Genomic DNA, 13,717 nt, shown 5'->3' with positions numbered 1-13,717 from the left:
AATCATAATCAACAAGTTTATAAACAGATATTGAAAACCCTACCATAATCCCACAGGGAATTGGGTCCCAATATTATATACACCTTAATCATGCTTATGGGTGGGGAGGGGGAAGGAGACCATTGTCAAGGAGTTGCACGGAGAAATAAATGCTTCTTCCCAATTTTGATATTTAAACTTACCAGGATAAAACTGCAGTGGGAAATCCTACAAGCCATTTCTGTACTCTCTACCCCCAATTTTCCCACCAGGAGTACAGGGCAGAATATTTCCCCTTAATATTTAACCAGAGATTATCCCCAGCACAACCACTGGTGGCTTTCCAGCAGCCACCAACACCCAGGACCAACTCTTCTGCCTGGAGCTGTGGGCCTCGTATACCACCTTTCAGAGCATGGAGGTTGCCTGGCAGGCAGTGTGGCAACACAGGCCTTGCCATGGAACAACCTCCCCTCTGACATGGGGGTCATCAGGCATCGTGTGGGCTGGCTCGCGTGTCTCTGGCACAAAACCCAGCAGCCCGGCCTGGACTGGGGCATAAAGGGCACAAGGGCAGGGAAGCAAGCTGGGGCAGTGGGGTTTGGGCATGGCACCCACCAGCCATAGCTGCAGATTGTCAGCCTTTGGCAGAGCCCACCAGCCACCTCTGCTCCTTCCTCCCCTTGCCCTGCCCTGCGGCCCGGCTCTGAGAGGTGAAGTGCTCCAGGCAGCAGCCCCGCCGGGAAGGCAGGGGGGCCCTGCCGTCTCCTCTCTCCCCTCCCTGACCCGCGCCCCAGGGGGACGCTGTGCCCCACGCACAGCCCCGGCGGGCATTGCGGGAAAGGCCAGCAAGGAGAGGTAACCGGCAGCCGGGCCTGACCCTGCGGGCCAGCTGGGCGGGCAGGGAGGCAGCGGGGCTGGGGGGGCGGGCAGGGAGGCGGAGGGCGTGCAGCGGCGTGAGGAGGGAGGCGGGCGGGCCGCGGGTCGGGCCCTCCCGTTGCCAGGTGAGGTGCAACGTCTCCGCCTCCTCTCTGTTAGCGCGCAGCAGCGCGGGGCGCACGCAGGCGGGCAGGCGGTACGGAACGGTACGGAACGGTACGGTGCGGCTCGGCTCGGCTCGGCACGGCACGGAGTGGAGCGCCCCAGGCCCGTCGCCCCCCCCCTCCCCTCCCCCCGCCGCCGCCCTCCCCCTCGCAATGGCGAAGACGGGCAGGAAGGGATGCAGCTGCCCGGGCTTCCTGAGGAAGAACTGGCTCCTGCTCAGCACGGTGGCCGCCGTGCTGATGGGTGAGTGGGGGGGGAAGGCGGGAGGCAGGGAGGGAGTGCGGCGCCGCCGCCCCCCGCACGGTATTGCCCGGCACGTTACGGCCCTGCCCGTCGCAAGGCCGGCGCGGCGCCAGACCGGGGCCGCAGCCGGTGCCGGGGAAGGCTGAGGGGCCTAACGGCGGGCGAGGGGGGCCGGTTGCCCTCCCCCGGCGGCGCGCAGGCCGGCTGAGGTGCTCCGGGGTCGGGGCGTCGCGTAGCCGTGGCCGTGGGTAACAGGTCCGCAGTGGCACGGTGCCGTGGCAGCCGGTCTAAAACGGGGTTTCGCGTGGGTAAGGCGCAGCGCCGCGCCGCCCCCGAGCGATCAGGTCGGCAGCGGGGTGCCGAGACGCGGGGTGCCCGGGGCCCTCTGGGCCGGGCCTCCCCGCCCGCATGCGTCCCTCCAACCTGTGTGACAAAGGTCTGGTAATTAGAGTAAAACCGTGTTACGAAAAACCTGCAAGTGCACCGGGTGACTGTGAGCCCTTCGCGCCCGGGTGCCGCACGTCTCGCCCGCCGACCCATGGCGGGCTGTGCCGTGGGCTGCGTTTGCACACCGTGGAGGGATCGCAGCATGCTGAGTCGGGACTGACCGCAAGGGAACAAGGTGGATGCACGGCGCCTTCGGTTAGTCTGCAGGTTGGAGCCCGCTGAGATGGAGGCTGGTGGGCAGGAGAGCATTGGTACTGGCTTTGGGGTATTTCTGATGGCCTTAGCAAGAAATGCAACTGCCGAAGTTTGGCAATGCCACCCAGCTTTCAGTGGGGTTTTCAGGGGTGTCATTGTAAAGACAGAATTTCTCCTCTGCTTGCTGACAGGTTTCTGAAGGAGAAATGAGTTGAAGGCCATCTTACTAAGAATAGGTGGGCAAAAGGACCGAGAGAAGCTGTCAAATGACTTGGCCAAAGAGACTTCTCCATAGGACATAATTTTGGTCCTAGTCATACACGCTTTTCATTTTCTCCTGGTGATTATTCTGATGCTAAGCAGGGAGAGCTTCCTTCCCATTATTGCTCCTGTAGAGAAGTGCTGCTTTAAGTACTTCATTAACAGCACTTGCTGTTTGATGGGTCTCTTTCAGATGATTTTTCTGCTGATTTGAATTTTGGCTGGAACATTTCTATTTCTGTGCATGTTTGTTCAGGAGAGAATTATTCTTTTGGAATTCCACCCAGCTATTTATAAGCTGTGATCAGAGGTGCACTTAAATATACACGTGTGTTTTCCTCCACGCATTCAGTATTTGAAAGATCTCAGTTCTTTTTCACCTTTTTAGTAAGTGGAAAGATTTTTGTGAGTTCCGTATACCAGGTGCTAAGGGCTTGCTTTGAAAATCTGGCTGTACAACTGGAGGAGTGTGCATCTGTGTTTGTGTGTGTACAATTGCTTTTTCATGTACTCCTCTCAGGGACACTTCTATGAGTTGACATACTTCCCAGAAGTGGGAAGTAACTACTTACAGAAGTGGTTAAGAAATATCCCCCTTTCATTATCTTCAGTGAATATAGCTAGAACTGAAGTGTGTGATGTGATCCTACAAGCTGATCATTCTGAAATGAGATTTCCCTACAGGGCCTCAGGCAATGTGGGAAATGTGGGGACAATTTAACCCTAATCCCCCTAATACCTAATGGGAATTCACAGTGAGAGAGTGACAGGCACCCAAATACCTCCTGTGTCTTTGGACTTCTCTACCTGCTACGCTGTAATTAACAGTCCAGAACTCAGGGGAGCTCTATAATATGGCAAAGAGAGTCTTCATAAAAATTGCTTGAGTTTTGGACCAAATTACATTTTGCAAGTAGCTATGTATCTGCTGTATTTTCAGTATTTCTTGGAGGTGAAATAAGTTACACAAGGAGAACAGTGAAACCCTTGTAAGGATGGCTCAGTTGAATTGGATGTTATATTTTTATTACAGCTTGAGGAATGTTTGTAATATACCTGGAGTCCACAAACCCTTCATAATTAAATTTACATATTTATTCTTTTTTGATATACACTGGGAAATTGCTCTGAGGTTTATTAATCTACTTAGTTTGGAGGAACAATTTAGCATTCATGAACTGAAGAGTATCACTTAGCATTTAGAAAGCAGAAAATATGTTTAGACTTTTCAGAAAAGTATGCATGAGTGAGGAGTGGAAATATCGAATGCAGCAAGCTGTGGAAATGTACTGTGAAAGCTGTCCAGCTGTGCTGCAAAGTGCTTGATATTCTGGCACTATCATATGGAATCATGATTTTTGCTCATCATTATCAGAGCTGTGTTCAGCATCCTAGTGAGGTATGGTTATCTTTGCTAGTATCCTTACTAAGCTGAAAAGTTTTCCTGATTACTTGTTGCACGCATCTCTGACAAGAGGAGACAGAAACAGAAACCTCTCAGAATTCCTAACACTTCTTCCTTCAAGGGTAATTATTTTGTGGGTTATATTTGAAGCGTTCAATCATTTGCCTGTCATTTACATTTTAAAAAACATTGGAATTTCTTTTATAGCAGTTTGGGGGGCGGAATTATTTAAAAACTGTACACAAAATATCTGAAGAATGTCACATCTTTTTGGTGAAAGCACCTGTATGTGTTATTCAAAGAGAACAAAACTCGAGACTGAAGAGGTTCTTTTTCTTACCTTAGTAGGGATTCTGTTTCAGACCACCAACCTGATGTGGAGATGAACTGCCTCCTGGGACAAATCAGACCTTTTATCTGTGAACTTAGATTGGGAATCTGAAATTGACTGAATTTCAGATTCAGGGCTAATCCTGAGGCTTGCGGTTTGTATAATTTCAGTGATAGGTCTGCCTGAATACTGGGCCTGAGAAGCGAGTTCATTGTTCGTTAGTTCTTACTGCATACTTAGGGCATGCAGTGGGTCATCTGTGCTGACCAGTGACTCAGAGGTGAGATTTGGGCTCATCTGCGCCTCCTCTGTCTCACTGCCCTTCTCTAGGTGGCAGAGGGACAGGAGAGTAGCAGCCTCACGTAGGTAACTGCGAAAGGAAGGGTGTCTTGCATCTTTTTGCTCCGCTGGCCTTACTGAGCCCAAAGCAGCTGAGCTAACAAAAGCAACTTAAAAGTCAATTTACTTCAAGTGCTTCTTCAGCCTTTAATAAAGAAAGTTATATTGCTTCCCATTTGTACAATCAAGTCAAAATAAACCAGACATATCCCTGAAATTTACTCACCCTGAAACAGGTTTCCAAAGGACAATTGCAAAGGGAGAGTTTAAGTCACACTTCATAGGATTCTCATAGAGCATCTAATTTTTCTCTTTGCTTTGTCTCCAAGAGATCACTGCTGCAACACAACCAAACCAGTCATGAAGGTAAAAGGCTGATGATGTGTAAATACTTACTCATTCATTAGTCTGCAGGTCATAGCCTCATACCTTATAGTTCTGGGCAATTCTTCAGTAGAACAGCTTTTTTCTTACTGTGGAAATTAAAGTGTAAGAGTTTTGTGTACATATGGTCTCAGGCATTGAGTTGCAGTAGCACACTATACTAAAGCAGAGATCTTTTTATGTACTCAGAGAGTATACACAAATAAGTTGCAAATTTTTTTTAATACTTATATTTTTCAAATCTGTTAGACCAATAGCTTTTTGTAGTAGTTCTATGGTTGGGGAACATGACTCTGAGGGATTCAGTTTGCATAAATTTGCAGGTTACAAGTACTTTTTTATTTTCCCCCGCTTAATGGGGTGTCTCTGTCACTTCCTAAACAAGTTCAGAACTTCAGATGTCTGTGAGCCTGCCTGTGACTCTGAAGTTGTTTTTTTTTTTCAACAGCACATGTGTGGGACACTGAAATTGTTCAGATATTCATGAGGAAGATATGAGAAATGCAATATTTGGATTGATATAGCCACCAATCATCAGAGATTGTGAATGGCAGGTATCCTTTCTTCAGCCAGCCATAGTGTTTATCAAAGGTGTATAAATGCTGTTTCTGTGTGAGGCGGTGATGAACGTTTTTGTACTCTGCCATTGACTTCCTCCTTCATTCTCCTCTTCACGTATATAGCTGACTCTCGGCGCTCATACTGTACACCTCAGATCTTGAGAGAAACGGGGCTTTCGTGTCGTTGCCATGCGGGGGGCGGGGCGGGGGAGGGAGGCGGGCGGGAGGCGGGAGCTGTCCGAGGTGGCTGCGGGAGGGCCCGGGGACAGGGCGGCCGGAGCACAGGCGGAATGCAGAGCTGTGGGAATCGGGATTCGGGAAGCGGTGGTGTGAGGCAGCGATGAAGTGACTGAGAGAGGGAGGGGGTGGGTGAACATCTCCAGCGTGCCTGAATACCTGATTTTTGCACCTCTGAAGTGAAGTTTATTCAGTCTCTGCAGGATCAGACACCTTGCTTGTGCACCACCGTTGTTGGAAGATTGAGGCTGGCATCAGACCTCCTTTTCTCCCTGCCTTTGAGAGCGAGATTAAAATATACATAGTTCCTATCTGTGACACCAGCATTGAAGAAACTTTGAGTGGTGCGGCTATAGCTATTTGCTAGAATTTGATGAGTGTGGCAGGCACTGGAGCTTCTGTTTTGTGCTTTATGATATCACCCCAGCAGTCCATATGCCAAAGATTTATTCTCTTTAATTTTAATAAAAATTATTATTTTATGTTATGGTATTAGGTAGCCAGCCCAGCCAGCAGCTAAGCACCACACAGCCTCTCGCTCACTCCCCCCACCCAGTGGGAAGGGGGAGAGAATCGGGAAAAAAAACCAAACCCAAAACCTCGTGGGTTGAGATAAAGACAGTTTAATAGGACAGAAAGGAAGAAAATAATGGTAATGATAATAATAAAATGACAATAATCATTTTAAAATAATTAGAATATACAAAACAAGTGATGCACAATGCAGTTGCTTACCACTTGCCGACCGATGCCCAGTTAGTTCCCGAGCAGCGATCCGCCCCTCCCGGCCAACTTCACCGAGCTTATATACTGGGCATGACATCATATAGTATGGAATATTCCTTTGGTCAGTTTGGGTCAGCTGTCCTGGCTGTGTTCCCTCCGAAATTCTTGCGTCCCTCCAGCTGCCCTTCCAGCCTTCTTGCTGGCTGGGCATAAGAAGCTGAAAAATCCTTGACTTAGTATAAACACTACTAGCAACAACTAAAACCATCAGTGTATTATCAACATTATTCTCATACTAAATCCAAAACATAACACTATACCAGCTACTAGGAAGAAAATTAACTCTATCCCAGCCGAAATCAGGATACTCCCTATAAGTATATTTTTCATTCACAGGTCTGTGTTTAAAAAAAAAATTGTCAGGTGCATTCACACCTGCTAACAGAAGGCTAGGCCCCCTCTGTAATCAGATACAAGGGGGTTTGACAACTGCTTTTAAAAGCACTAGTTCCTTTAAAATTCGTCCATGTCAGAGCAGTGTTAGCTCTGTCAGTGTTAGTGCTAGCATTACTGGAAGCCCACCAGTGCATTCTTATAAGAATGAATGTCTCAGAGGGCGAAGACGGCAACAGGACAATTAGTAACCTATCACTCTGTTGACAGCCTCTCACCACATGGAAGGCCACCCTGAATCCAGGGAGCTCACCATACTCCTGAGGGTGAGAATTTTCTTCTGCAAATGTAGCCTGCAGCCTCTAAACCCCGTAAACCTATAAAGTCTTTCAGTTTCTCCCAGTAAGTTGTTTCTGTCTCTGACAAGTGTAATTTAAAAATAAAAAGCCCATTCTGGATATGGAGTAAGGCTTCACTGTTTTTCATTTCCACCTTCTCGTACCTTTACCAAAAAGTGGCCTTTTAGCTTAGTTTAGGCTGTCTTTGGTGCTATTTCTCTTTGCTTGCACAATAGAGTGTGAAGGTTACAAACAATGAAGCAGATTAATTGCCTGTTGAAATACACTAGCAAAAACAGACTGCTTTTCTTCACAGTAGGAAAAAAATTAAAGGGAATATACTAAAGCAAAGGAATTATTACCTTGTCAGTTTCTGACAAGTATAGTTGTAAAGCAAACATCTGATTCCTTTCTTGAATTCTGAAGCATAACATTTTATTAATTTGGAATTTATTACAAGTGAAGACCAGACATCCTGAATCAACTGTGGTAGCATAGAAATTTAACAGAAGACTCTGATTTCTTCCTGGTGTGGTTTAGAGCAGCATAGATGGTACTTGTGACTTTTTATGCTTCTTTAGACAGTTGTGATGCTTATCTGTCTGTTCTTCTCTGTCACACTGCATGCAGTTCGATACAGGATGGGATCTGTTCAGAACTGTGTGAAACCCAGCAATTCTGAAAGAATGTCTGAATTTAATTTTAAAGACAGAAAGTAAAATACAAAATGGTTAACAGTTTCATCTGAGTTTCACATACTACTGAGGATTGAAAATGCCCTGAGCCAGAAACTCAGCCGACAAAAGAAATCAAAGATAACTGAAGTTAAGCATGGTGCTTCTTTTGCTCTTGAGCTGTTTTGAAGCAAAGAAAACCTAACTTTTATTTGGTCTTCTGGCATGTAAAGTGTTTTCCTATTGTCCGTATATTTTGTGTCTTGTTTTAACATAAAGCCTGGGTTTCACTTTATGTGAGTGAAGTGAAACTGTCACTAGAGCTGAACTTTTAAATAAAGGGAGCTTTGGAAGGAGTGAGCCTAAGGTCAGTTTACACTCTACAAAGCCCCAAAACTACCAAAGTCAATGAAATATTTCTTTCCATTTGAAACAATAACACCAATGCTAATACCAGCAAAATACTTACTGTTTCCAATTTCCCAATATTATTTAAGGAAAATACTACAATGTAATTACAAAAATATTTTTTGTTTTCTGTTTACATCTTAACAAAGCATAAAGACACTTTCTTCTTATATACCCCAACAAATAGAAAATGTTCAGGTTGAGACTACTCACAAATAACACTTGCACTGTTTGCAAATCTACCTTTTTTTGTTTTTTTTTTTTTTACAAAAGCCGGATAGGATTTGTGGAAGGCATTCTTACTTACGGTCCCACAACAGTATCTCCTACTGTGACATCACGTCTGTATCATATATTATGCTGAAAATCAGGGCTATGTTGGATTTAGTGCTCCAGATTTATTTTTCTGTCTACCATTGTTCCACGTATTGCACATTCCATGAGAACCCAATAGCGTGCCAGAAGATTAAATGTGACGTGATAACAACTTCTATGGATTGTATATAATATAAGTATTTCACAGAGTGTTGCAAAACACCCATTTCTGGGTCCTTTCATGCTTCTCGAACCACAAACAACCTGGCCTTGCTTAATCTGAGCTAATTTTCTAGGTCATATCTCTGATTTCTCAATGCTTTGATGTCACCATTAGTTTCAGAATAATGATGTTTCTGCATGTCACTATCTGTCTCTCTTTAGTTTTTACTATATTGCCTTTCTGGCTGCTTATCTCAATTTATTACAGTCAGAATCATTCCACTGCCCTTCCAGCAAGGAGATAGCTAGAACAGTATGTCCTGTTTACTGTCCTTTCCTCTCATCACAGTTTAAAACAAAAGCTGTAACGAGTGTCAGAATCTGGCAGACATTCCCAATTACTAGCCTTTCACCTTTTTAATACCATTGCCAACTATTTAGTTTATCCTGTGTTTCAGGAGTCTTAAATGAAGATATATTTTTCCTCATGTGCTCTATTGAGCTAATTATCTCTTGGGCTATACAGGGTGTACAAAGGTACTCATAGCTTTCAGATAGCAAGTAAATGTTGTGGAAAGAGAGCAGAAGATCAGTGGGCTTTTACAAGAAAGGGTGAGAAGCTCTAATTTTTTGGCTGGCACTGGAATGGTGCCATTGGTGTTGTAATATGTTAGGCCATGTAAGCAAAATGGACACTAGGAACACCAGAACTGGGGACATGACAATATCTGAAATAAGTGACAAAAGGTGTCCAAATGAAAGCACTATTTTATAGATTTGAGTGGATTTGGAGACATGGAGGAAGCAACAAGACCTGTACATGGCTGGATGACTGCAGAGGAGAGAGGTCTTAATTAAGAAGGCTCCCAAGTTACAGATGGGTGGGTGAAGGAGAATGGTAGTGGTTTTAGAAGTGACAGCTGAAAGGGATCATGGGGAAGGTCTGCAAAAGAAGGGCAAGTTACCATTGTCACGTTATATTTCAATTTTACTGTAAAACACAAGAATATGAGATAGAAAGATACGTCCTGGGTTATCACATCTAGTCTACTGCTGCTTCAGGTTACACCATTTTAGATCTGTAACATACCATGCTCCACCTTAAAGCTGGATAGGATTCTTGGTGCTGCACATCCTCCTAGGAAGCTATATTCATCAGTCTGATTGTTGAAAGCCTTACAATTTCCAGTCTAAAAATATTCAGGTTCAATATGCATCCATTTGTTAAAATAGTGCCCTTTTTCTGCTATTCAACCATTGTCTGTATTTCTAGCTCACTCACCCCTGTTGGACAAACCAAGCTCTTTAGTCTCCTTTCAGAAGGTAGGCTCTGCTTTCTTTTCATCACTCTACAGTCCTTCTTTGCCAGTTCCAGTTTGAGTTCACTTTTCCTGAAGCCTTAATGAGTTTCACACAGTATTCCCCAACAGAACAGGTGCTTTCACCAGGACACATCCGAATTCATGAGGAAATGTAGGTTGTATAGCTGCTGGGAAAGAACTGTCGTTTTCCTCAGATTACTTAATTTATGAATTAATGTTGATAATATGGTGTTTATTATGTTACAGTTGTAAGTACTGTACTTAACTTCACAAATCTAATGAGTCACTGAGTTTGTTGAAAAGCTGTGAAAGAGGCAAATTGTATCTCTGATACAACTTAATTTATCTTAACAGAGTTAAGGACTAACCAAGGAATGAATTCTTCACTACACCTCTCTGTATTTTTTCTGTATGTTAACAGACTATTCCTATAGGTAAGTTCTGTATGGCAGTTCTCTCTAGTGTACTGAGATACATATACAGATGAAGCATGATCGTAAAGGGTTTTTTTTTCCTTCAACTGTATTCTTTTATCTTGGCTTTCTCAGACAGAAGTTACATCTGCATACTGAAAATATTTGGAAGATATGTACACATGAAATTCATCTACAGCATATTTAGATGAATGAGAGGCAAGTAAGAGTCCATTAGGAGACACTGTTAAATTATCAAACTACTTAGCCATCTGCACATTGCTGTTCTGGGGGAACACTGGTTCAGCGTTCAACAGAACTGTGGTCACTCATAGTCACAGGAGAATAGCCGTTATTTCCCTTTTCCTGGCTGAATGAAATAACTGCCCTTGGTTTGACTACGCGTGGGGTGGGTCCTGTGCAGGGCTGCATTGCAGAGAGGCTGCTCTGTTACCAGTGGCTGCTACAGGCTGCTCTGTGTTATCAGCCCTGCTACAGGCTCCCGTAGCACAGAAAGTAGCAGGAGTTACGTGGCTTTACCGGTTGCAGCGGCCTTTCACGCCTGCTGTGAGTAAGGGAAGTACCCCACACTGGAGAAGCTGGTTTTTCCCCCTCTGGCAAGTACTCCACCTTGCCTTCATTCCCAAAGATCCATCACAGGGAGTCACTGTCCACCCAGACTTTCCTCACACTGCAGTCCGTTGACAGTGTGTCATTTATGTGAAGGAATTTACAACCGCTGCACCCTCAACAGGTTAATCAGAGAGAGGACACAGGGGGTCTCATGATGGCGGAGGAATGAGCACACCTTCCTCTAATACATTCGCACTAAATATTTTTCAGTAGACCAAGATCTAACTTGGGAACTTTCTTCTGGAAGATTTCTGAGAGCACTTTTCTTCACATATCTTTGTAAGCAAGCTGGTAGTCTGGGCAACACCAGCATCCAGACAGTTAAGGTCAGTTGCCATGCAGTTATACCCCAGAGACTCTAAATCCTACCTCAGTAGTTGCCTGCAGTTTTCTAAGAATCTTGGTTTTTTCAGTCAACATCGGTATGTTTGTTGGAATATTGATTGTCAAGTAGAGTGTAAAACAGTAAAATGCAGAACATTAGAAAATACTAAAAATAATGCAAAGAGAGCTGAATTAAAAGCTGAAATAATAAGTTTATAAGTAGTGTTATAAGTAATAATTTCTTCTACAATCTCTATTTTAGTGTTCTGTAGTTGGTACTGTGTATTTCTTTGTAGTTAAGAGACAGCCAGTAATATTGCAGAAACTCTAGAGAGAGCGGAAACAAAATGGATTTTATAAAGTATTACTAAAGGACTCAGACTGTATCACAGACTGCAAAAATCTTGCCTGCCTGTGCTGCAGTTTGACATGTTTATATTGAATGTTTTGTATTGTGTTTCAGATCAAGTCAGTGAACTTTGCTTACTAGCATTTGCAGTCCCATGAATCATCTGCTGTAAAGATAATCCAATTAAGACCCACCAATAAGATAGAAGTAATTGTATTTTAGTCTGTCACTTGAACAGCATATCATGTGAAATTATGAAGAGCTTAATCACTTTGTTAATAGCACAATCCATGTTGCTACAGTATAATTAAATAATAGGTTTGAACCATGAGACGTGCCCACGTTTTTTCTTCTTTCAATGCCATATCAAAGCAAAATTCCGATAATGCCCCCAGTGTCTATCAGTATCAGCCAGAATCACTAACTCTGCTCCAGTGAAAGGGAGTTTGTACATGCTGGAATTATATGAAAACAGGAAAAAGAAATACCACAACTTTTTTCGGAGAGGGACATGGTGTAATTCAGAACAGATCATTTTACAAAACAGATTATTTGTTCTCCAGAAGTACACACTGGATTTCTTTTCTCATTGTCTTTATGGTTCATTCCTAAGGATCATTCCCATGATAAAGTCAGTGGGAGTTGAAGGCGATGTGCTGTTTCTGTGGTGTCATGCACACTGATGGAGTGAGAACTCCCTGCCAGTTGACACCGTGCATCCCGTATCAGTGTTGTCATGCATGAGTGCAAATAACATGTTAGGGAGTCCTACCGGTTAGATAGCAATTTTATCTGGTTTATATTCTCTTTCAGTGAGAAATTGGACCAGGCATGTCTATATGTGGACTTCAGTTATTTGTTTCTAAATCATGAGTTGTTTTACCTGTTTCTGAATGTAAAGAAAGTAAAGGTGCAGAGTGTCATGCCATCTTGTTACCAAAGATATAATCAGGTTCTGAAGAACATCTAACCCACAATGGTAAGCACATAAAGCAAGTAACTACAGTCATGTCATATTGCATGTCCTGAACAGATTCAACTGCTCCGGGGTTCTAAGTTTTCAAAGTCAAGATCTGAATTGTGTTGACCCCACATAATTATACAAAAAAGGCTTCAGGATTTAGCCATCACTCCCTGAAAAATTGTAAATAGTCTCCACGTTTGGTTGTTCAGGTGGCTGCTGAGAGGGCAGCACATTTTTACAAGTTTACAGCAGCTGTAGGACAATCTGTGACACTCCCCATGTGTACTAGTATAGATGAGCCCAGAGATTATGGAATTTGTTGGAACAGGATGTATGTTTCTTTTCTTACTCATTTCCAAATCAGTGTCATGAACTGCAGCACAGTACATGAAGAAAAATGTAGTAGTCCTATAGTTGTTCCCATGCAAATATTTTGCCTATTTCCTTAGACAACATTTCAGAAACAGCAGCAATATGCAAAAAGACATACTCTAGATGTAGGGCAGATTGTGATAAATGAGTGTTCACTAGATACCCGAATGTCACAGAGTTAGCTTTGCAGGTATGCAGAACCTACAACAGAATGGTCTCCCAAACACATTTTACCTAATTTCTGTGTTTCACTCGTGGTGCACATGCACACAGGCCAGACTGGTTCTGGCACCTTATTACACACAGCCACCATCTCCTAGGCCCTGGAAAGCCTCAGGCTTGGCAGATGTGATGGATCAAGTCCTACATGCAGTGCAGCCAGTTGCAGGTGCTATCCCCTTGCAGTACTTCCTGTTCCCCTTTCCCTGGGTAACACAACAAAAAATTGGTCATCCCATACAGAGGAAGCATGTATTCCCTCTAGCTTTTTATGCTGGGACTCCTGGGACTACCTGAAAGATGGGTGCCAACATATTTCTCTTGATATGCTCATTTTCAGCGATTTTCTTCCGCCCTGTTTTTCTTCTCTTGTTCTTCTCACCCTCACCCCCCACTTCTCTCAGTGTGCATTTACAGCCTTTCTTTGAAGGATTTTCTGTCTGTTACCAAGCTTGTAAAAAGACTATGTGCTACCTGGGAGAGTAGTGCCAAGGAGTCAAGGCATGTGTTTTTTCATATGGGTTCAGACAAGAGAATTGTCCTGTGGCCTCTTCATGCATTGCAATCCCAGGGACCCAGACTGTACCTTTTGCTTTCTATGTCAGTGGCTGCTGGGAGAGAAAATGTAGACACCATGCTATACAGCATGTGCTGTACTATGCACAGTTGCAAGGAGATAT

The 13,717-nt window shown here is 44.1% G+C and overlaps 1 protein-coding gene across 1 annotated transcript in view; it reads left to right on the top strand.

Annotated features, from left to right (window-relative positions):
- Positions 1–1,119: 1,119 nt before the first annotated feature.
- SLC1A1 (solute carrier family 1 member 1) overlaps positions 1,120–13,717 on the top strand; it is a 55,977-nt gene continuing 43,379 nt past the window's right edge. Inside the window, exon 1 of the mRNA XM_050912535.1 lies at positions 1,120–1,266. Coding sequence (XP_050768492.1) covers positions 1,176–1,266 — 91 coding nt within the window. The 5' untranslated portion in view covers positions 1,120–1,175. The remainder of the gene's footprint in view (positions 1,267–13,717) is intronic.

This window comes from Gymnogyps californianus, chromosome Z (genome assembly GCF_018139145.2).
Source record: "Gymnogyps californianus isolate 813 chromosome Z, ASM1813914v2, whole genome shotgun sequence".
Lineage (NCBI taxonomy): Eukaryota > Metazoa > Chordata > Aves > Accipitriformes > Cathartidae > Gymnogyps > Gymnogyps californianus.
This window is presented reverse-complemented; position numbering and strand designations above follow the sequence as displayed.